Here is a 21,556-nt window from a genome sequence, read left to right as displayed (position 1 = left end):
ATGGTGAGGCTGGCCCCTGTGTCTCTGAATGCCTCAACTTTCTGACCATTCACTAAAACTTCTTGTCTATACTTGCCCAAAATGTGGGGCCCAGTAGTGAAGTTGGCAAACCCCATGCCAGTCTCACAGACAAGAGTGTGGTCAGGGAACCTGGCTAAGCCATAGTCCTCCTGATTGCCCAAAGTAATGCCCACCACATTCTTGGGGGCACTCCCACCACCTGGGGGATTACCACTAGTGGTAACAGGAGGTTTAGGAGTATTACTTGGGGGTATGTTTTCCTTATTGCTATTTTTAGGGCACTTGGCATCACTTTTGTAATGGCCCACCTGTTTACAGGTATGGCGATAAGGTTTCTTCTGTTCTGAAGGAGTGTTCTGGGACCCACCACCCTTGTTGGAGTTTTGGGGCCCTTGGGAAGTCTTCTCTGTGGATTTATCCCCACCCTTCTCTTGAGGCTTGGTCGATTCCTTTTTCTGGTCACCACCCTGGTTTTTAGGCCTAACCCTGGTTCTGACCCATTTGTCGGCCCTCTTACCCAATTCCTGTGGAGAGGTCAACTCAGAGTCTACCAGGTGCTGATGTAATAGCTGGTTCTGACAATTATTTAAGATTTGCTCCCTTATAATTAGATTATACAATCCTTTAAAATCAGTAACCTTACTACCCAGTAGCCAGCCTTCAAAAGCCTTAGTGGCACAATCAACAAAGTCAGTCCAATCTTGAGACTGAGTTTTCTGGGTGTCTCTGAACAGCATCCTGTATTGTTCAGTGGTTAAACCGAACCCATCAACCAGTATATTCTTCAAGATTTGGTAATTGTTAGCATCCTCCACCCTTGTGGTGAGGAGCTTATCTCTACCTTTACCATCAAAGGAGAGCCACAAGATAGCTGCCCACTGACTCTGGGGAACACCTTGCACAGTGCAGGCCCTCTCCAAAGCAGTAATCCATTTGTGGATGTCGTCCCCTTGTTTAAAGGGGGGCACTATCTTACCAAGGTGTTTCGTATCGAAACTCTTTTCCCTATTACTAGGTACATTGCTGCCACCAGTGGGGACTGCCCCACTTAACTGTTGCTCTCTAGCAAAGGCAAGCCTTTCTTTGGCCAGGGCAAGTTCTTCCCTTTCGATCCTCAGATTAGCTGCCCTTTCCTTAGCTTCGTACACTCTCCTCTGAGGGGACGTCATCCCTCTCTGAGAAGAGTTGTGAGAGCCATTGGTTCGAAGGGATCCGCCAGAGTCTCTTGACAGAGATCGGGCTCGTCCATTCCCAATGTTAAGCTGACCTGATAGTGGCCCCAGGGGTCCCCCAGTACCGCTATCATGTTTGCTTAAGTTGGACCTGCTTAGTCTGACGACTTCTACCTGTCCCTTATCTGCCTCATCCCCTGAGAGATCCTCATCCTCATCCTCCTCCACATCTTCGTTCTCAGTTGCGAGGTGGATGAGGTCAGGATCGTCTCGGGTTCCCTCGAGGGGAGGCATGTCTCCTTCTGGATTAGAAGAGCTACGAAGTTTCTCAGCTCTCCTGGCATCATAAGTCTCCAAGAGACCAATCAGAAAGGACGTTGTGGGGTTAGACCCCTGCTGAATCTTCCTGGAGTGACACAGTCGTCTTAACTCCTTGAAGCTCAGCACAGTATATCCTGAAGGGATGACCTGTGGAGGGTCAACTGACACAAGGGGAGACCCAGAGTTTCCTCCTTTGTCCGACATACTGGTTCTAGTGTGGTGTAAGTGATGCACCTACCTACACTACGTGTTTACCTACTGTACCCTCGCTAAGAGTTGTAGCCAAGGTGTGCTAAGCCTTGAGGAGCTACAACAGCTGGTTCAGTAGAACTCAGAGTATTCTAAGCTTTTGGTTATATGTACTAACAGTACTTGTGCGATCTTTCAACAAGATATTCTTAGGATACGTGTGGTAAACCAACAGCAAGCTCAAATCCCAACCGCTGCTCACCAATGTGAGAAGTTGGCCCGATATGCAACGTTCGCTATTCTAGCGACCGCTATGTATCGTTCCAACGACCCTTATGGTGTTTGGTTGTAAGTCAACCTATAGACCAGCTATCCTAGTAGCGTGGATACGAGCAGTCTAAGGCTAAAGACTCGAGAGGGCGCGTTAAGCCAGCTGTTTACCACACATGTACCCCTTGAACACCCAGTGAAAGGACACCACACAAGTGTTATGAAAATAAACAGTATATTTATTAAGAATCACAACAGCCCTGTGCTCTTTATGAGGACAGGGTACTAAGCACAAACCAAATCTCTTTAGCAAATACTTCAAGTGCACAATTAAAACAAGTGTCCGAAGACACGGAAAGATTAAGGTCTCGGGCGGACCCGATAAGGCAAGTCGGAAGCGAGGGACTCGGGACCCTAGAGTAAGGAGGCTATGCAGGCACCGAAATGCCGAGTTACCTAGCCACGAGGGCTGCGGCTGCACAAGTCTTACAGGCGTCGGGGTCTTCGCTGACGAGCCAGGAGCCGGAAGAAAAGGAGTTGCTGGCCGGCGACCAGTGCTGAATAGTTCGTAGAGATCCAAGCCTGGATCGGAGATTGATGAAACCTGAAAGCAGAGGGGACCAAGTTCGTACTACTAGCCAGTAGTCAGAGGGTACCAGGAAGGCACCGGTTGGCCGTCACCTCGACCAGGTGAGTGGGCGACGCTAGGCTCTGCAGTCTCACGGACCAGGAGGCGTTGTCGGCGACCACGGCGGAGGTGCGAGCTGTCCCACGAAGGATGATGCTGTCGGCGTCGCTGGGCCCAGGATGGGGCAACAAGCCTTGGCAGTTCTCAGGGCCACGTGGTAGGCCTAAGATGGCGTCTTGAGTGGACCAGGAGGGTCCGGGGTGCTTCTCGCAAAGATGGAAGCAAGGGCCAGTCTGGAGCAACCAGACCAGCAGTGATGATCCTCGGATGTCGTCACAGAAGGACACAAGCCAGCGGCTAGTGACCAGACAACGTGCTGAGCAGCGAGCAGAAGGGCCCCACGCAGATCGTGGAGATGCTGGGAGACTGCACTTCGGTGCTGGAGCGGCTCAGGGTCGGGGCTTCTCGGACCCCAGAGCACTCACCAGAGAGTTACCTCGATGGTCGTGCTGGCGTTAAGAGCGTGCAGGTTCTGATGATGGCCGGTCCCTCGAGGTCTCGTCGCACCCACAGATCACAGCTGAGCTGATGACGTGGGTAGAGGTCAGAGGTGCCAGGGAAGCCGGTTCTCGTCGAGCTGGGCCGTCGGATTCCTTGAGGAAGGACTTACAGCAAACCGCAGAGTTCTTAGTTGGTGCCCGCTGATGCAGGGTGACTACTCCTTAGTCACAAGGGAGAAATCTTGAGAAGAGTCTTGAATGTCCTTTCGTAGAAAGTAGTTCTTGAATCAAAGATGATCTAATTTGGAAGGGTCCCCGCTCCGGTCTTTATTCTAAAGAAAGGGGTGGGTACATGACTAGGTCCTGCCCTAAGGGTGGGACCAGGAAGGGGGGTAGTTACGCCCCTCTCCCCTGCCGGACTTTCCCCAGGCCAGGGCCGTCGCCCCTGGAACTGGTTCTAACCGGCAGATGCGTAGTGAGCACCGGGGTGCCACTCCGCAGTCACCTTCTCGCCAAAAGCCCTACCTACCCAGAATACACAAACCCTGTCTGGGACGGTGCGAACACCGCCCTCGACGGGAAACCCTTTGTCCAAGTGCTCCTCGCTGGAAGGACTCCCAGCAGCAGGAGGTCAGACTCGTGTCTGTGGTGGCAGCATCCATTTTGTGGAGCTGAGGCTTCAGTTAACTTTAACCGGGGTTCACAGTTACGTACATGTCGTGTCCCTCTAGAAGGGTGGGATGCTAACCTCATCGCCAGAATTGGTGAGAGGGCAGCACCCCGATTCGTATGACACCTTACTCGACATGCCTGGATAACGCGACACCGGAGTTACCGTTATGGTACGCGTTATCATGGAACAGCCATTGGGTCTTGATTCCGCAAGCTGCAACCGGGCTCGGCTCGGGCCTGAACCTAGCTCACACGAGCCCACGCACTCTGCCTTCAGGATTGTTAAGGCCTGCCATAGGAGTGACTGATAGGAACTCGGGTGTCCATGGTATGGTTAGATATAGAGCTACTATACCTAAAGCGAAGGGTGGTTACACGGCTTCGCCCCAGCTGTCGTGCAGCCAGTTGTGTCAAATTTAGGAGGCCAGCCAGGGGTGGCATAATACATGCTTCAGCCCCAGGCGGCCCTGGGTACACCTATGCCCTGAGTTACAGGGTCTGATAAGGTGGCCCAGTACCAATTGGAAATGTACCTAGGGTACATGGAATCCATTTTAAAGAGAGAGCAGTAGGCCTGGGGTCCTGATTGGCAGGGTCCCAGGTCGACTATGTCCAAAACCAGCTAAAACACAGGGCAAAAAGTTGGGGGCAACCATAGTCAGGATGTACCTTCCTACAGTTACCGCCTGAGAAGGTGGAGGCCAGGCTGTCACAGGGCATTCAGCTAATCAGCACAAAGAACGGTCGCAACACAAGCAGACGTACCATTCGTGCTAAGACGATCAATGCGCCCAGAAAAAAGGGCTAGTGACTATGTTGGACCCTAGTGGTTCAACCAGTGTCTACGGATTAAAAAGAGTAAAAAGATAAAAATGGCAAATTTCTCACTTGTGTGTTAAAAGATCCACACCTCATGGGTCTCGGGAGGGGGGTGGTGGCGACAGTGGCACACCCTAAAGGAGTGAAAGGGCACAGTTATTTTAGCGATCTGAGCGGTACTTTAGGATACTTAGCTTAATGTTAGGCAAAGCCTGATGGCGCCACTGGTGCCACTGTCGCCACCACCCCCCTCCCGAGACCCATGAGGTGTGGATCTTTTAACACACAAGTGAGACATTTGCCATTTTTATCTTTTTACTCTTTTTAATCCGTAGACACTGGTTGAACCACTAGGGTCCAACATAGTCACTAGCCCTTTTTTCTGGGCGCATTGATCGTCTTAGCACGAATGGTACGTCTGCTTGTGTTGCGACCGTTCTTTGTGCTGATTAGCTGAATGCCCTGTGACAGCCTGGCCTCCACCTTCTCAGGCGGTAACATACTAACTAACAAATTCACCGTGGGCACGCTTCTCATCCTTAGTCCAAGCACAGAGCTCTATTTACAGTTGTAGCAGAAAGACGCTCCAGTCCACCCAGTAACCTTTACGTTTTGTCTTTTCATGTGTGTTTGTCAATCTTTATCAGACCACAGGTTCGCATACTTTAGCTCGAACCCTCTTTTTGGTTTGTTCTTTTTGCACCCCTTTTTTGACACATAATCAGTCTTTTAACTTTCACGTCCTCTGGTCAGGGTAGGCCTTAGCGCGCCTATACCGCCGAGGTACACATTTACATGGTCCTGACGAATGCCCAGTAACACATGTACACTTAAAGGGCAGAAACATGTTGACCCCTTTGTAAACCTTGAGGGGAAAACATCCAACACATTAGTTGGCAGATTTCCCATCACATACTTTTTAACTAATACCCAGCCAACCACGGAATAAAGTTTTTTGTGTGGTAAGAGCTGTCGGTATTTTTTAATATTACTCACCTTTTCACATTCTGTCACAAAATAACCCCGCTCCGCAGTAACCTGGCGTCGCAGCACACCGGGGAGACATTCGGTTTCTCCCGGTGGGCCCAATGATGAAGCATGTCACCACCCAGGGTGGTGAGTGAGGGCTTAAAAAGAATCCCTGGGAAATTCCTACGAAGGTAGATTCAAACTTTCCTTGTCTCTGTGCTGGACACCTGTACCCTTCAGTGGGCACTCTTTTGTTGTTTATTACAAAAAACTAAAGGGACAGGGAGAAAAAACTATTCTCTAAAAGAACCCTCACTCACCTAGTGGTGACATGACATGGGGTTCGTCACAGGAGGGACCGAATATCCCACTGTGTGCTTCAATGCCTTCAGTTGCAGCGGAGCAGGTATGTCAACAGTGAAGTGTGTGAGATCAGTGAATGAGTGGTGATTTAGAAAGATCCCAACTGGACCCCAACAACTTTATTTAAAGGGCCAGTTGTTCACATTAAGATAGTGAGATCACTACAAGGTTGAAATTAGAACCCTGGTGACCTAGTGTAGGTGGTCAACATGTTTCTGCTGTTTTTTTGTGCTTTCTCAGCTCAGCTTTCTTCAGGACCAAATTAACAATAGAAAAATACGTCCTCCGGGGGTCCACACACGCTAAGGAGTGCCCACACCGTTAGGGCGGTAGAGGAAAAATGCCAACATTTTTACTTTCCTCAGTTAACTCACGGTTTTATCCGTACTCTATATTCCTGCAATTTGCCTGGATACCATCTATAACATAAAAACACAAACATTTTTAGATGTATCTATGTCAGTTCAATAACATGTCTATGTCAGTTTCTTGACCTGCTATATCAAAAAGTTTTTGGACTACGGTTTTCTGACTCATATTAGATCTTTTTAGTAAAGTGTAAGTTTCACTTAAACTGTACATCAATAGAGTTTTGTTTCACGTTTAAAAACACCGGATAGTAAGCCCATAGAATCCGAGTCCCAACAAGAAAATACCCGCCTGAGAAAATAGTAGAATCGTTTCTCCATTGTTTTCAAAGCAGTGTCTGGTTGTTGTACGCTTTTAAAAGGCATTTCCTCTTTCGTGTACTCGAAATATATTTTGCTTATTCTTTTCAGAGAATCATTGAGGTTTAGTTCTTTGCAGAAACATTTGCACCTCTCCTCTCAAGAGCATGTTTGTGTTCAGTTTATCTAACCCAGTCAAGCAAGCAAGACTGATGAAACTTGGAAAGACCTTTGTACCTAATCAGACTTTGACCCATCTAACAGTAAAACGTGGTAATGTTTAGCCCGATTTGAAAGGTATATTTTATCCAACTGCAATGAAAGCGTATATTTTCAGGGATAGACAGTATCTTTATTGGCAAGAGATTTTTGAATTGGCAATGTTTTACTGATATGGAGTTAAAACATTAACAGCAAACTGTCTTAAATTTATTTCAGTTGATAGTGATATCGAAATTTAGATCCGTCAGCTACCACAAGTATAGTTATTGAAATCTTAGAATATTTACCCATTCAAGATCAGGAAGATGTAGTTAGCCATTTAGCAACTTAAATGAAACATCACACTTTTATTAATTGTATCATTGCTCTTAGCCCACTAGTTAAGAGACAACATTGTGCACTAAGGCTAAGAACATAAATCCAACAAATGTTTTATGCTAATGACTTTTGTATGTGTTCTCAACTCCAAACACTTACGAATAATTAACTAAAACCTTGCTGGCTAGCAAACACAATTGGCGTCTGACTTCCTGTTTGAGAGAGGCAGGGATCATGCAGTGTGGATCTTCATCTTTAGTAGAAAACTGTCAGATTGTGTTTGTGCTATAATGTTTGTTAGATACATTCTGATGGGAACCAAAGATCCACTTAGTCTGCCTGTTTCCTGACCTGTTCCTGCTCTGTTGACTCTTAATATGAATTTTGATTGCATGCTGTCCTGACTTCTGAATGATTACCCTTGAAATGTTGGAATTTCTGTTACTGATTGGGCATGTGTGCCATTAAAGATGTGATGGCAAGGTGTTTGAGTGTTCTTAAAATAATGAGACCATAATATCCAACCGGATCTTTCTGAGGACCTTAATTGGTATTGGAATACATTTGGAATCCTCCACCCTGAGCAGATACTAGTTTCCTTTCTGCATATGGTTCACCCACTATATCAGCTGTGATTTCACTACAGTGAGTCTTAGGACTGAATTTTTACACCTGTCCCCTCTTTATTTTTTATATCTAAAAACCTACTCCTTCCCTAATTCATTTATTCATATGCACAATTTAGGTTTAAAGCATTTTATTAAAGCACAAAAAGACATGGGGAAGGGAATAGGAGGTCAAGTTAACATACAGTACAAAAAGCTAGACGTTGCATCGATTCTGAAGAAAAGGGAGGTAGACAGCCCTGGAGGGGTACAAGGCATAAGTCATAAGGCAATAAGGTAGTGCGGATGACCCTCCAGTAGTCCCCCACCCCCCAATCAAAGCTGAGCTTGAGTAGTGTCCCGCAACCCAGTGAAAAATACACCATCCCCCCAAGCCCCCCTACCCCGGAGAAAATAGAAAGAGGAAATGCAAAGGGAAGAAAAAAAAAAAAAGGGAGAAGAAAACACCCCAACATCCCCGTCCGAAGGTCAACATTAGAAGTATGTAACCCCGCCCCTCCCCCCCCCCCACCCCCAAACCCCCGATCCCGCCCCTCTCATTCCGCTGGAGCCGCCGGCGGCGTCAGCCGAAGGAGTCGTAGGTACCGTGGACATGTGAGCTCGCGAAATTCCGTGGACAGTAGTGCTAAAAAGGGGTGCCAAAGCTCTTCAAACTGGTCTACATTCCCAGCCACTGTAAGCGACATCTTCTCCATACCCAGCACCTGCCAGAGCCTGTGCAGCCAGCCAGTGATAGAGGGGGCAGTGGGGGTGCGCCAAAGTACGAGGATGTTTTGAACCGCTGAGCCTAGCGCAATCGCAATCTGTCTACCCCTGCGGGACTTCAGCGGGTACATCAAGTCATTGGGGAGGCCTAGCAAAACATACGCCGGGAAGCACGGGAGTTCGATCTCAAAATGCTTATCCACCTCATCCAAGACCTCCTTCCAATAGGCCGACAGTACCGGGCACTCCCAGAGAATGTGCGTTAGAGTACCCTCCTGTCCGCAGCCACGCCAGCAGCCCTTATCGCTGATTTTGTGCATTTCGTAGAGCCTCTCCGGGGTGTAATACCAGTAGGTGGACACCTTAGTAAAGGTCTCCGTCAGCCCAGTGTGGTACGCAGAGTGCCTCGCCCGATACGCGATCCTGTCCCACTCCTTATGGCTCAAGGTCCTGCCCAATTCCCTGTGCCAGCGCTCCCTCCCTGGGTTATGGTAATGAAACGGCGGGGGCTGGAGAAACTTATATAAGTCGGTAATAAGCTTGGCATCCAAGGTCCGGGTTACCAGCCACCGCTCAAAGGGCGTGATCGAACGGGCAGCGACATCGCGCACTGGGGGTTGAAGAGCCCAGTGGCGGACCTGCATATAACGCAATCTGTCCCCCTCCGACAGGCCAAACTCCTGTCGGAGCTGCTGGAAAGGGAGCACACCCTCCGGTCCGTAGATCTGAAAAAGTGCCCTACATCCCGCGCTCACCCAATGGGAAAAGGCTCCCGGTTCCAGACCCGGAGTGAAGTCCGGATTGCCAGCAATAAGTGTGAACGATGAGTGCGCCGCAGGAATGGGACTTCCTGGAGGGTACGGCCCGCCACTGCCTGGTCCTGAAAGAGCCAGTGCTTGTCCGACTCCCACCGGCTCCACTCCACCAAGTATCGGAGCTGCGCCGCCTGAAAGTACTTCCGGAGGTCCGGAACACCGAGACCCCCCGCCTCCGGGGCAAGCGTGGAGAGTACCCGTTTCATCCGAGGCTTACGGCCCTGCCACACAAAGCGGGAGATGTCAGCCTGCGCCTGCCGTATCCAGCCTACAGGGGGCTGGAGAGGTAGAGCGCGAAAAAGATACAGGATCTGAGGCAGTATCGTCATCTTTGTCAGGACTCCAGCTGTGGGCTCTGTCATTACCAATCCGACTGCGTTAAGGAGAAAATCAAGATGCTCTCCAAACACCTGGGTAGATAAAGTATGATCCTGGAGATACAAGATGGCCGCCGTCGTGGCCAGTGTAAAAGACAATGGACGTTCTAGTCTTCCAGATCCGAGGTGCTGAGATTGCTATGTGAAGCGCGAGCGTCATGAAAAACACGCACTTCACTGAAGACCCTAGCTGAGGAGGTTCGTCGTGTCAAGCTGAAGAAGAATTATAGTCTTAGTTTTGAAAAGTACAATAAGTTTAGTGAATAGAAGAGTTAGGGTGGACTCGCTGATGTAGACTCGGCGCAACAAGCCAAGCGCGAGTCTGTTGAACATTGCGAACGTTCGCCTTTCTAGTCAGAGACCTTGACAGCCGCTATCTGCCTGAGACGCGCTCTTCGTGTCACAGGCGCTGCCACTGCCGCTAAGCTGAAGAGGAGCGGTCGTCACAAAAGAAGCCTCCAGCCGTTGTCGGAGACAGCTGAGGAGAGTTCGCCGGCTGTTCTGTCAGAGGCTTCGAGTTTCCTGAGAACGAGTCCGGGCGAGAGGCGCCTGCAGCGCGAGACGTCAAGAAGGCAACAAGCTAAGTGCAAACCAGCAATTCTTTCACGAAATGTCATGTTAAATAAATGAATATATATATATATATATATATATTTAGCTAATCCAAAAGACTCCTGAGATTCAACAAGTCAGAATACTGAAAAAACTGTAACGCGTGTTTAAAGTTGAGAAAGACAAAAATGAAGAAAGAGTAATACTAACCAGAAAAGCTAAGAAAGACAAAAGTGAAGAAAGAGTAAAACTTACCAGATAAGCTGAGAGACTACTCAAGGAACCCTGTAAACCTACAAGGAGAAAAAAAAGGGACAGAGTTATTCTTAGCCAAACTACAAATAGGAATAAGACAATAAAACAGAACCCCATTTTAACAGGAGACTCAGTTGCCAGAAAAGTAAGTGCACTTCCTAATCCACGATAATTAGGTAGAGCTCTGCCACAGTTACAAGAAACCCAAGTTAACTCATTGCTGTTATTTGTTATATAGTGACAACAGGTAGCTGAGCAGACGCCAACCCAATACATAAGAAGAGGAGCAAGGTCCTGCAGCGCTAGGGTGGGTGAGCAGAGAAAAGGCATGCATTTAAGAATAGACTAGAGATTAATAGATAGCAGGAGGGTAATGTTGTGTTATTGTTTTTAGGTTCCACACACCTACCAATTTATCAGAAGGCAGAGCCAGAAGGAACCCTTGCAGGATCATTCTCTTCTCTGTTTGTTATTTTATCCACACCCCCTTCCCTGGGGGTAATGAAGGAGGGTTCAGGGATCTGACCCACCGACATTGCTCAGGGGGATCTGGGTTCTAGCATCTCTGTTCCCGTGCAAGACCTTGGAGAACCAGATAAGTGAGACCCTGACAATCTTCACCGCTGCGATACGGCCCAGCCACGAGAGCAGGCCCTTGCTCCATCGGCCGAGTTCCTCTTTGATCTTTTTGCCCAGGAAGGAATAGTTAGCTGCGACCATTTCAGGCAGCGAAGGTGCAAGCAAAATCCCCAGGTAAGGCACCGTGGAGGAGGACCATTGCAGAGGGAAGAGACGCTGGAGGTCCCGCCTGGTGTCGACAGAGAGTGACACATCCAGGGCGGCCGATTTAGACATATTCATTCTGAAGCCCGCCACACGGGCAAAGGCGTTCAATTCCTGGACACAGGCAGGGAGCGACCGCTTGGGGTCATCCAGGGTCAGCAGGACATCGTCCGCGTATAAGCTAACAGTGTGAGTGTATTGACCCATCTTCACCTCAATAGCGTCCGGATTATCGCGAATCCTCTGGGCAAACGGCTCCATATAGAGGGCAAACAGGAGCGGGGAAAGGGGGCAGCCCTGTCTCGTGCCGCGCTCAATGGCAAAGCTGCTGGAGCTGTGCCCGTTGACACGCACCGATGCTGACGGCCTCCTATAACAATTAAAGACCATGGTGCGGAACTTCTCGCCGATCCCCAGTTTCCCGAGAACCAGCTCGAGGTACGGCCAATGAACCCTATCAAAGGCCTTCTCCGCGTCGACCGACAGCAGCATCCGCTCCCCCGGGACGCGTGAGGCCTTTTCTAGCACATGCATCACCCTCTTGGTGTTGTCGACCGTCTGTCTACCGGGTACAAAACCAGCCTGGTCCGCCTCCACCAGACCCGGTAGGTGCAGTCCCAGTCTGGCCGCTAAGATCCCTGTGTAAAGCTTGAGGTCCACATTTAGAAGCGAGATGGGCCGATATGAGCCGCACAGAGTCCGATCCTTCCCCGGTTTCGGAATAACCGACACAGTCGCCGAGAGAAGGTCCGGTGGGATGGCCCCCGGTTCAGAGAAGGAATTGAACAAGCGAGCCAGGATAGGCGCGACAGTGGGACAGAAGGTCTTGTAGAACAAGGCCGTATAGCCATCCGGGCCCGGGGCCTTGCCGTGCTTCAACCGTGCAATAGCGGAGATAACTTCCTCCACATGAATGTCCCTCTCCAGGTGGTCCGCCTGGGCGGGATCCAAGGCCGGGAGGGTCACTGACTCCAGATAGGCCTCAGCCTCTCCCGGTGGGGAGGGCTCTGCAGCGTACAGCGCCTCGTAAAAGGCACGGAAGGAATCCGCCACCTCCACGTCACCGGAAACCGGGACCCCATCCGCGCCTACTAGCTCCTTTACTACGTTGCGTTGTTGCGCAGCCCTGAGCCGGTGGGCCAGGAGCTTACCGCATCTGTCCCCGCCGGTGTAAAAGGCATGCCTCAGGCGCAGCGCCGCATATTCCGCCCGGTCCAGGTCCAGCGCAGAAAGGAGTTTCCTCGCCGCCTTCAGCTGCCTCCAAACTCGAGGGGCCCCCGTCCGGCGGTGAACCTGTTCAAGTTCCCTGACTTGCGCCGTCAGTTCATCCCTCTTACGTTGCCGCTCCCTGTTCTCCGCCGAGGAAATGGAGATAAACTCCCCTCTGACGACCGCTTTCAAGGCCGCCCATTGCGTCGCTAGGGACGTGTCGGAGTTGTTATTGTGGGTCAGGACTCCTGAATGACCTCCCCCACTCGCTTCACCACCGACTTCTTATGGAGAAGCGTGTCCCGAAGCCGCCACATCCCTCTGGAGGGGGGGGGCCGCTGGCCAAGCAAATACTCCGGAAACCGGTGCATGGTCGGACAGGGACAAGACTCCGATGTCTGCCGCCGTGGCGGCCGAGCGAAGCGGGCCGCTCACCAAGAGGTAGTCCAACCGCGAATAAGTACGATGTGCGTGGGAGAAATAAGAATAGTCCCTATCGGTGGGGTGCATATTGCGCCAGAGGTCATGCAGATCCATCTCTGCGATCTGGTCCTGCACCGCTCTAGAAAGCTCCCCCGTCTGCGGAAAGCGCTGGGCAGACCTATCCAAGGCGGAGTCGAAGACCATATTCAGGTCTCCCCCCAAGATAACGTGGCGATCGGGCGAGGCAGTGACGTCCACCAACACAGATTCCAGGAAACAATCCTGGTGGTCATTCGGGCTGTACACGGAGCCAACCGTGAAGGCAACACCTCCCAGCCGCATGCGATACACTAGGAGCCTCCCCTTCTGCTCGGCATGTTTATACAACACCTCGCCCCTAAAGGAGCTGGCTAGAAGAATGGCTACCCCCGCAGTCTTAGTCGCTGCCGAGGAAAAGAGTTGCGTGGGAAACTTGGCAGAGCGCAACCTATGGCAATCTTTAGAGAGTAAATGGGTTTCCTGCAGGAGGCAGATGTCTGCCTGCGAACCCTCTAGCAGGGAAAGGATCGCCCTACGCTTCACAGGATTGTTCAGACCCTTAACATTAAGGGTCACTACTTTCAAGGACGGCATCGCTCCCAGGGAAGCAAAGCGCTATGTAGCAAGCGAGGGATCAGTGGAGGGGGCGCGCGGGGCAGGTGCGCGGGGAAGGCCAGAGGCGGCCTCGCATGTGCTCGGACAACATCGGACGGGACCCCCCCAACATCAAACCAACTCCTGAACCCCCCCAAAACCAACCCATGGCAACCAGCCAAAACCAAAAACAGGAAAAAACACCCCATTGTCTCAGTCTAGCCCAAACAGGCGAGTCCGTAGAAAACAGTCAAGTGGACGTCCAGCCACTCACCTCCAACCTCTCCCCCCCAACCCCCAGCCCCAACCCAGCATCGTAGAGGCTAAGAGTCTCTCCCCCCGGAGTGAAGTTAGGCCGTCTGGGCCACGCCATTAGAGTCAGGCAAGTTCCTGGCCGCAGTCCTCAGGGCCTCCGCCATATCCGCCCTGATGGTGGGGGAGTCAGGGCGGCTCGCCGTCGCCGACGATTGGCGCCTCCTCGACCTCCTTCGGCCCCTTCGCTCGGGGCGCCTCCATGCGGGCGTCGCTCCCTCCTCCTCTGTAGCTGTGAGTCCCAGCACCCCACAAACATCCTGTAAGGAGCGCAGCTGGTGTAGCACCCCATTCCATCGAAAGATAAGACGGAAGGGGTGACCCCAGGAGTAGGCCGTCTCATGCTCCCGCAGAAAGTCCGTAGCGATGCGGAAAGACCTGCGCTTCTGCAGCGTGATGGCGGACAGATCTTAATAGAGCGCCACGGGTCGTTCTCAGAAAGATAGTGGCTGCTTCCTGCGGGCCTCCGTCATAATGCGCTCCTTGAGGGGGAAATCCGGCAGGAATGCCAAGATATCAGGTGGGGGTGCCGATGACTGGCGCTGGCGGCCCACTCTGTGCGCTCTGTCGATGCGGATCGGGAAGTCCGCTCCTTCTCCCAAGATGTCTCGGAACAGGTCCTGCAGATAGGCCACCAGGTCCGCACCCTCATCCACGGACGGGACGCCCCGCACCCGGATATTATTCCGCCTGGACCTGTTCTCGAGGTCCTCAGAGTGGGCCTGGAGCTCGACACACTGCTCCCGTAGGCGGAGAACGTCCTGCTGGAGATGAACAATCTCCTCATCGCGACGTTGGGCTGCCGTTTCCACTGTGTCGACCCGCTCGCCTAGGCCCTCGATTTCTCTACGCACTTCACGGACCTCTCCGGCCACCTCGGTCTTGAGGGAGCTGAATAAGTCCTCCATGAAGGACCTCGTGACTGGAGGTTCGCCTCCGGTGGCATCCGTTGAGGCCCGGGAGGACCCCGGGGACGGCTGCGTCCTGTCTCGCAGTTGCTGGGCCCTGCTGAGCATGTCCGGCAGAGTGCAATCCCCCCGCCTCGCGCCTCCTCTCCCAGTCATCTTGGCCTCCGCGGTGGGTAAAGCTTAGAACCGGCCGCTCGTGGGCAGCAGATGTGAAGGCCTCGCCGAAGACAAAGGCGGTGCGTCACAGGCGACAAAATGGCGGCACAGGCCAGGGTGAGACGACCATCGAGCCAGTCAGGGCGGTGATCAGGGGCCAGGCCGGAGTCCTTCAGCCGTGTACTTCCAGGGAGGACGGCATAGGCGCCAAGATGGACTGAGGCGCCCGTATGACAAGGGCGCGGGCGAGGGTCGCCAGTGCCAGTCCCTCAGTGACAAAATGGCGGGAGGGCGGAACCCGAGAGGGCAGCCTAGGCCAGCAAGTCTGTAGGCGACCCTCGAACAGCCATGGGTCGGGAAGGTGCAAAACCCGCGTCCCCCGGTCGCATCGGGTAGTACACTCAGAGCGGTCGCCGGTCAGACTCCGCCGTCCCCCGCCTCCAGGCCCGGGGTCCGCATGGCGTCACACACCAACACCCATGGCAAGGGGGTAGATCGCCAACGCAGGTCTGGGGTCAGTTGTCCAGCGATGACTCAAGCCACAAGGGCGCCAGCCAGGAAGCCCCCGCACTCCGCGGAGTCCGCCGAGTCTGCTCCCTCGGGATCAACAGCTTTCAGCACTCGGCTCGGCCGAGGCGCGCGGACAGCGCCGCAACACGCTCCGCCTCCAGGCTCTTCTCCTCGGGCCGATCCAGGCTCCACTCCTCGGACCGATCGTTGAACAAGCTTCTCGGGCACTTCCCCCGGGGCAACAGGAGTCAAAGTGGTATCAAAATGTGCCCCAAGAACTCCGGCACAGTTCTCTCGCCCGCAATGCAGCCGCGGGGGGAGAGAAGCGCAGGAATCGGGGCTCGAGCTGAGCTGGGCCGGAGGAGCTACGGGAGGAAGCGTCCGCTCACCCCGCCATCTTGGCCACGCCCCATATGCACAATTTAACATTAGTTATGGTGATGAACAATTAATATATGAATTTTCTTTCTAAACTTTGTTTACAACTTAATTTTTTATAATGTGAATTAAATGACGTGATAATATAATTTATATTCTATCTTGAACCTAGGTTAATCTGTTTAAAAGCAATTGTCTAACACAAGAATCACTTCCATTGTTAGTAGCGGACATAACGTAGGGTTGGTGGTGGCTGGAGGAATATATTTTCTATTGCAGTATATTTTGACTAGCTCTATCTACAGCATCACTTTATGGACTATACTTCTTACTCTTTTAGGGCACTTTAATGCAGACAGCGCTCCCCTGTCCTTTCACTTGTCCAAACATCATGCAATAAATGCTGATGAAACCGACTTTGACCTACTGTTTTGCAGAGTTGTGCAGAGGGCAGTATTGTGGTTGTCCAGGGTGGAGTATTATGTACTTAATCAAAAGAGATGAGAAGTCTAGGAAACCCACCTGAGCCATTTCCTTTTTTCAGGGTACATAGTTTGTAGTTCATATTCTTTCTAGGTCTGTAGAGGCAATAATCTAATCTGGAAATGAAAGCAAAGTAACTGCTTCCTCATTCTCTTAGAGGCTTTTCAACTGAACATATGCCTTTGTTAATGAAACAAAATTTCATTTACGTATGTGTGCCTTCAATGCATATAATATTATCAGTACGGATAACTGTTAAAGTCTGATTTCAAATTGGCATAATTGTGAGTGAGGGGTACCTCTGGAATGAGTGTCCTCAAATACTGAAAAGTTATGTTTTGTTTACATTTTAGAGAGTTATCCAGTGAGCCGTTTTCCTTTTAGATATTGATTACTTTTGTGGCTTATTACAGAAACTGTAAGCAACTCTTTCTTGAGGGTCCGCACTAGCTTTGTTTGATAACTATTCATATATTACTTTATCAATTTAGGAGTGATATCCCGGCTGGATCGAGTCCTTCCTCTCATCTAGAAGTCAAAGGGTACTGTTGCGTCCCTTCAAGTCTGAGAAAAAACCTCTGTCATGTGGGGTGCCGCAAGGCTCCGCCCTCAGCCCCCTGTTCTTCAACGTCTATCTTGCCCCCCTGGCCGACGTTGTGGAGTCCTACGGAGTCAGGGTGGTCTCTTACGCTGACGACACACAGTTGGTGTTCTCCTTCAGGGACCACTCGGACTCTGCATTCGTCAATTTTCGCCAATGCCTTAACAACATCAGTGTCTGGATGACCGCGAATCACCTCAGATTGAATGCAGACAAAACGGAGGTTCTGTTTTTCAATCAGAGAACCTCCATCCCCTCCTCCTGGTGGTGGCCCACGGCGCTTGATCCCGCCCCGTCCCCCGTTCACTCGGCTCGGAATCTAGGTTTCCAATTTGATGACTCCCTGTCATGCAAAACCCAGGTTAATAAAGTCACCTCCGCCTGCTTCATGAAACTGCGCATGATAAGAAAAATCCTTCCCTATCTCCCCCTGGATTCCCGCCGTACAGTCACCCAAGCCCTCATCACGTCCCACTTGGACTATGCCAATAGCCTCTATGCTGGTGCCCCCCAGTACCTGATAGGCCGGCTGCAGACTGTCCAGAATGCTGCAGCCAGACTGATCGGTAATATCCCGTACCGTCAATCTGTTTCTGCTTATCGGAGGGAACTCCACTGGCTTCCAGTGGCTAGCCGCATTCAGTTCAAGGTCCTCACCCTCACCTATCGAGCCGTCAACGACTTCGGACCTACTTATCTGAAAAAACGGGTTTCGATATCCCGCTCCACCAGATCCCTGAGATCTAATGACCTCCGCCTCCTGATCTCGCCCCGTTTTAGATTATCTAGAACTGGTGGCAGAGGGTTCAGTGTCATTGCTGCCAAATTGTGGAACTCCCTTCCAATTGAGCTGAGATTCTGTCCCTCTGAATCCATTTTCCGAGCCAAACTTAAAACCTGGCTCTTCTCCGGACTTTAGTCTCCCCACTGCTCCTCTTGCTTCACTTCCCCTTTCCCTTGGTAACTCTGGATTTTAGCGCCGGGACACCCCTTCGGGGGTAGCTGCGCGCTCTACAAACTACATAAAATAAATAAATAAAATAAATAAAGTGTCCTGAATTTCAAAATGTTTACTTCAGATAGGGATTAGTGCACAGCTAAACAAATTATGCAAAAATTTGTATCCGTTGTGGGTGCTCCGTAGGTGGCGACCACGTCCCTGGGCGCCTGATTGTGAATCACGACTCGTGTCTTTAATGGGACACTAAAGACATCCCTTTGGGCACACCTTCTTTCCTCAGTGTGAAAAGAGGATTCCAAACAATTGTTCCTTTTGTTATGTACGTATTTTTATTCTTCTTTCATTTCTCTTTTCGGTATGTTTAACATTCCCCCCCGCCCCCCGTATCGTTTTGATTTTTGGGAATGTTTGAATTGGATTATTATTTTTGCACAAGCCATACACCGGATCGGTTAGCCTTAGCCTTATGAGATATGATAGAGTTACGTAGTTTCAAGGTGAAGCTTTAGTTTGGATATATTGCTATGAAGTTCGTAGTATTTTGTTTAGTTTGATAGATCACGTGATCGGAATATCAACCTATAGCGGACTACGTTGTTTGTTTATATGGAGAATGATCGTAAAGGAGGTTGTTGGAAGTTTGGCGGGAAGAAGGCAATGAAGATGCCATTATACCGCAGTTCAGGTTAGTTCGTAAAAGGAAGATTGATTATGTTTGTGCTGTTAAGTTAGGGAGATGTGGCATAACATATAACATGGATTCTTATAGTTTGTACTGGTTTCGTTTCAGCGAGTTAAACACGAAGTTTGAAGGTGTGCAAAAGCGACATGTAAGTGATACTGAGAGAAGCTGCACTTTATTTGTGTCGTCACGGGCATTTGAGCTGTTAACGGTGATGTTGGTAAAATATGCACTGGATAGGTTTTTTTCATTTTGGCTTTGTTTTAGACTCAGTTTAGTTTGAACATGATGCACACACAGTACATTTACTCATTATTTTTATATTTTGTTTATAGTGTTGATTCCCTGATGAAGGGCGTTATGAGCATGCCCGAAATGCATTGGACTTGAAATATAACTGTGTCGCTGGTATAAACATGACAGAAAAACTCAGAGATAAAAAAAATGTTAAACATACCGAAAAGAGAAATGAAAGAAGAATAAAAATACGTACATAACAAAAGGAACAATTGTTTGGAATCCTCTTTTCACACTGAGGAAAAAAGGTGTCCCCAAGGGGATGACTGAATTTCAAATTGCACATCCCATGACGATGGCCTCTGTCGTGCCCCGTTTGATCGAATCATGATATTTTTACATTTGACTATGTGAACAGTATTATTAAGTTAAAAGATTTTCTGCAAATATTTATATTGTGAACACAGAATCTTTGTATATTAATACTTGTTTCAAATGATCTTTTTTATGTTTAATAATTGTCAAGTATTTATTTATAAGTATTCTGTGAATTCATTTTTTGGTCTTTAGACAACTAGACTTGGATATTATAATGCTATTGTGACTATAAATAATCAATTTACGTGTCACTTGTAAAACCTTCTATGAGGGAAGCCCCATTAAGAAAAAAAAAATAAAAAAACCAAATTCGAATTGTAAGGAAAATAAGCTTGCTAAGTGTAGGAGCTGCCTTGCTTTTGCAACCCAAGAAAACCTGCACCATGACCAGACTGGGTGTGGTGTTAAAAGCTATCACTGGATGGTTCCTGTGACTTTTTTTGTCTGCCCCATTTTCTCTGTTCATGCAAGCATTCCTAAAGTTTTTTCAGTGTCTAACCCTCGGGGCACAGTTTCTGTGACAATGTGTCTAAAATACTGCGCAGACCACTGTTGATCCCATGTGGAAAATGGAGATCGACGTTTTTGTTAAATCTGAGACTAGCTGCCATGTGAAGTAAACCTATTTTTATGATGTACATCCAACTTTCATGCTGTAGCAACACCAATCCTTTTTTCTCCCTCATGTCAAGTTTGGAACGGCAGTAAAAAAAATGTAATGAAAAAAAAAATGCAAGCCTTTATACTAGACATGATGATTTTAATATCACTTTAATTTGTATAGTATTATTACTTTGGTTATGGTTTATTAAAAATAATTGACACCAGTCCAGAATTCATTTAGCAGTTTAAAATTCAGTGTCATTTGTGATTTTATGGAACACAATACAAACTTGATGACCAGATGCAAAGATAAGAGAGGCAATAAATACAGTTTCACACTGCAAATCATTCCAGTCCATAATGGTTCCACCATCTACCCCGTATTCTCCTATATTTGTGGGGGCAACCCCGGGCCCTGTAGATGGCCTCCTCCATCTTCGCTCACCAGTCCATTGCCCTGCGCCAAGCGGCATTCCAGGGAGGCGCCACAGAGATCTTCACTCAAGCATTACCTCTTAGCGATAAAAATGCCCAGCCCGACCAAGCATCTGTTGCCTCACAGACCCTCCAAAAGACCCAGCGCAGCAACTTGTGGTGTGGGGTCAATAATGCGGTTTAAAGCTCGCTGAAGAGATCGAAATTATACCTCCCTGTAGACAGCTGTTTATAGTAACGTTGTCTCAATCGGACAAATTAAGGCAAAATCTTCCTGCTCGCTGATAGATATATTTTTCTCCCTAATGCTTTCTGCCAGTATTTGGTTTACTGCAAGTTTTTCTCTCTAACGCCTTCTGCCAGTTGTTGGGTTACTGCAGGGTAGTTAGTTGCTCTGCCTCTGATAAACATCTTGCATGTTAGTTCTCTTTCTAGGATTGTATACTGTTTCCTTGTCCATCTCTGTTGTTTGCTAATTTCAAGCGAGTTTCATTACCATTGTTTCTCCTTCAGGTTCCAGATAATAAATGTTGTGTGAATAGTTAACTGATGTTGGCTGTACCCGTTTCTCTCCCTTTCACCTTTTTGTCAGGTTTTGTGTGAGATTCATCCTGTTCACCTCCCTCTACCTCTCGGTCTCACTGGCTGTCGACCGGAGCAACTTCAAGACTTGTGACCAAAGCTCCTTTTGCAAGTAAGTCATCGTCATTGAATTTTTCATGTGTAAAGCACCCTGCCATCCTCCTATAAGGAACAAATATGCAGTGTTTCAGTCGTACTCATAGCAAACATCTATGCCGCTTTCTGCAAACCTTAGCATAGAGCAGCCATTGCCTGTGCCTTGTAGATGAGCTGCCATCTGGCATGTTATTTTTGCTGATGATACAATTGTCTTCATCCTGCTGGCCCTTCCCTTGAGGAGCATTTCTTCCTTATGTGAACTTTGCCTGTGATCTATGCCTTCTTCATTGAGCTATTTCTGTCATGCAACATGTACATCATATATTTCTTTTGTGTTTAGTAAGCCAAGTCCTGGTTCCCTAGTTTGGTGTTCTTGACTCTCCTGGTAGCATCTCAACCAGAGTGCAGTCACAGGGCATTAGTTCAAATCTAGGCAAAACTTTAATAATTGGTACCTATTGCTATGAAAACGTAGACTTTTTTATGATTATGTCCAGTTTAAAAAAAAAAATCTAAGATTTGTTTAGCATGGACTTTGGTCATCTGAACACTGGACTGTTTTACAAAAACACAAACGTCATACAATAATAATACAGCTCTCCTTATTTAGAGCACTCAAAACCCAGGAAATTGAAATTCATCTGCCTTGTGCTGCTTTCTCAGCTAGGTCTCTTTTTCCTGTCCACAGAAGAGATTTTTCTTTCACTTCCCTTATTCCTTC

The 21,556-nt window shown here is 49.2% G+C and overlaps 1 protein-coding gene across 2 annotated transcripts in view; it reads left to right on the top strand.

The window, feature by feature from the left end:
• GANAB (glucosidase II alpha subunit) overlaps positions 1 to 21,556 on the top strand; it is a 300,835-nt gene that overhangs the window by 13,260 nt on the left and 266,019 nt on the right. For both annotated transcript variants that reach the window (XM_086938196.1, XM_086938195.1), the window contains exon 2: positions 20,747 to 20,848. In XM_086938196.1, coding sequence (XP_086794322.1) covers positions 20,747 to 20,848 — 102 coding nt within the window. The remainder of the gene's footprint in view (positions 1 to 20,746; positions 20,849 to 21,556) is intronic.

This window comes from Lissotriton vulgaris, chromosome 9 (assembly GCF_964263255.1).
Source record: "Lissotriton vulgaris chromosome 9, aLisVul1.2, whole genome shotgun sequence".
Classification (NCBI taxonomy): Eukaryota; Metazoa; Chordata; class Amphibia; order Caudata; family Salamandridae; genus Lissotriton; species Lissotriton vulgaris.
The sequence above is the reverse complement of the archived record's forward strand: the minus strand, read 5'-3'. Positions and strand labels throughout refer to the sequence as shown.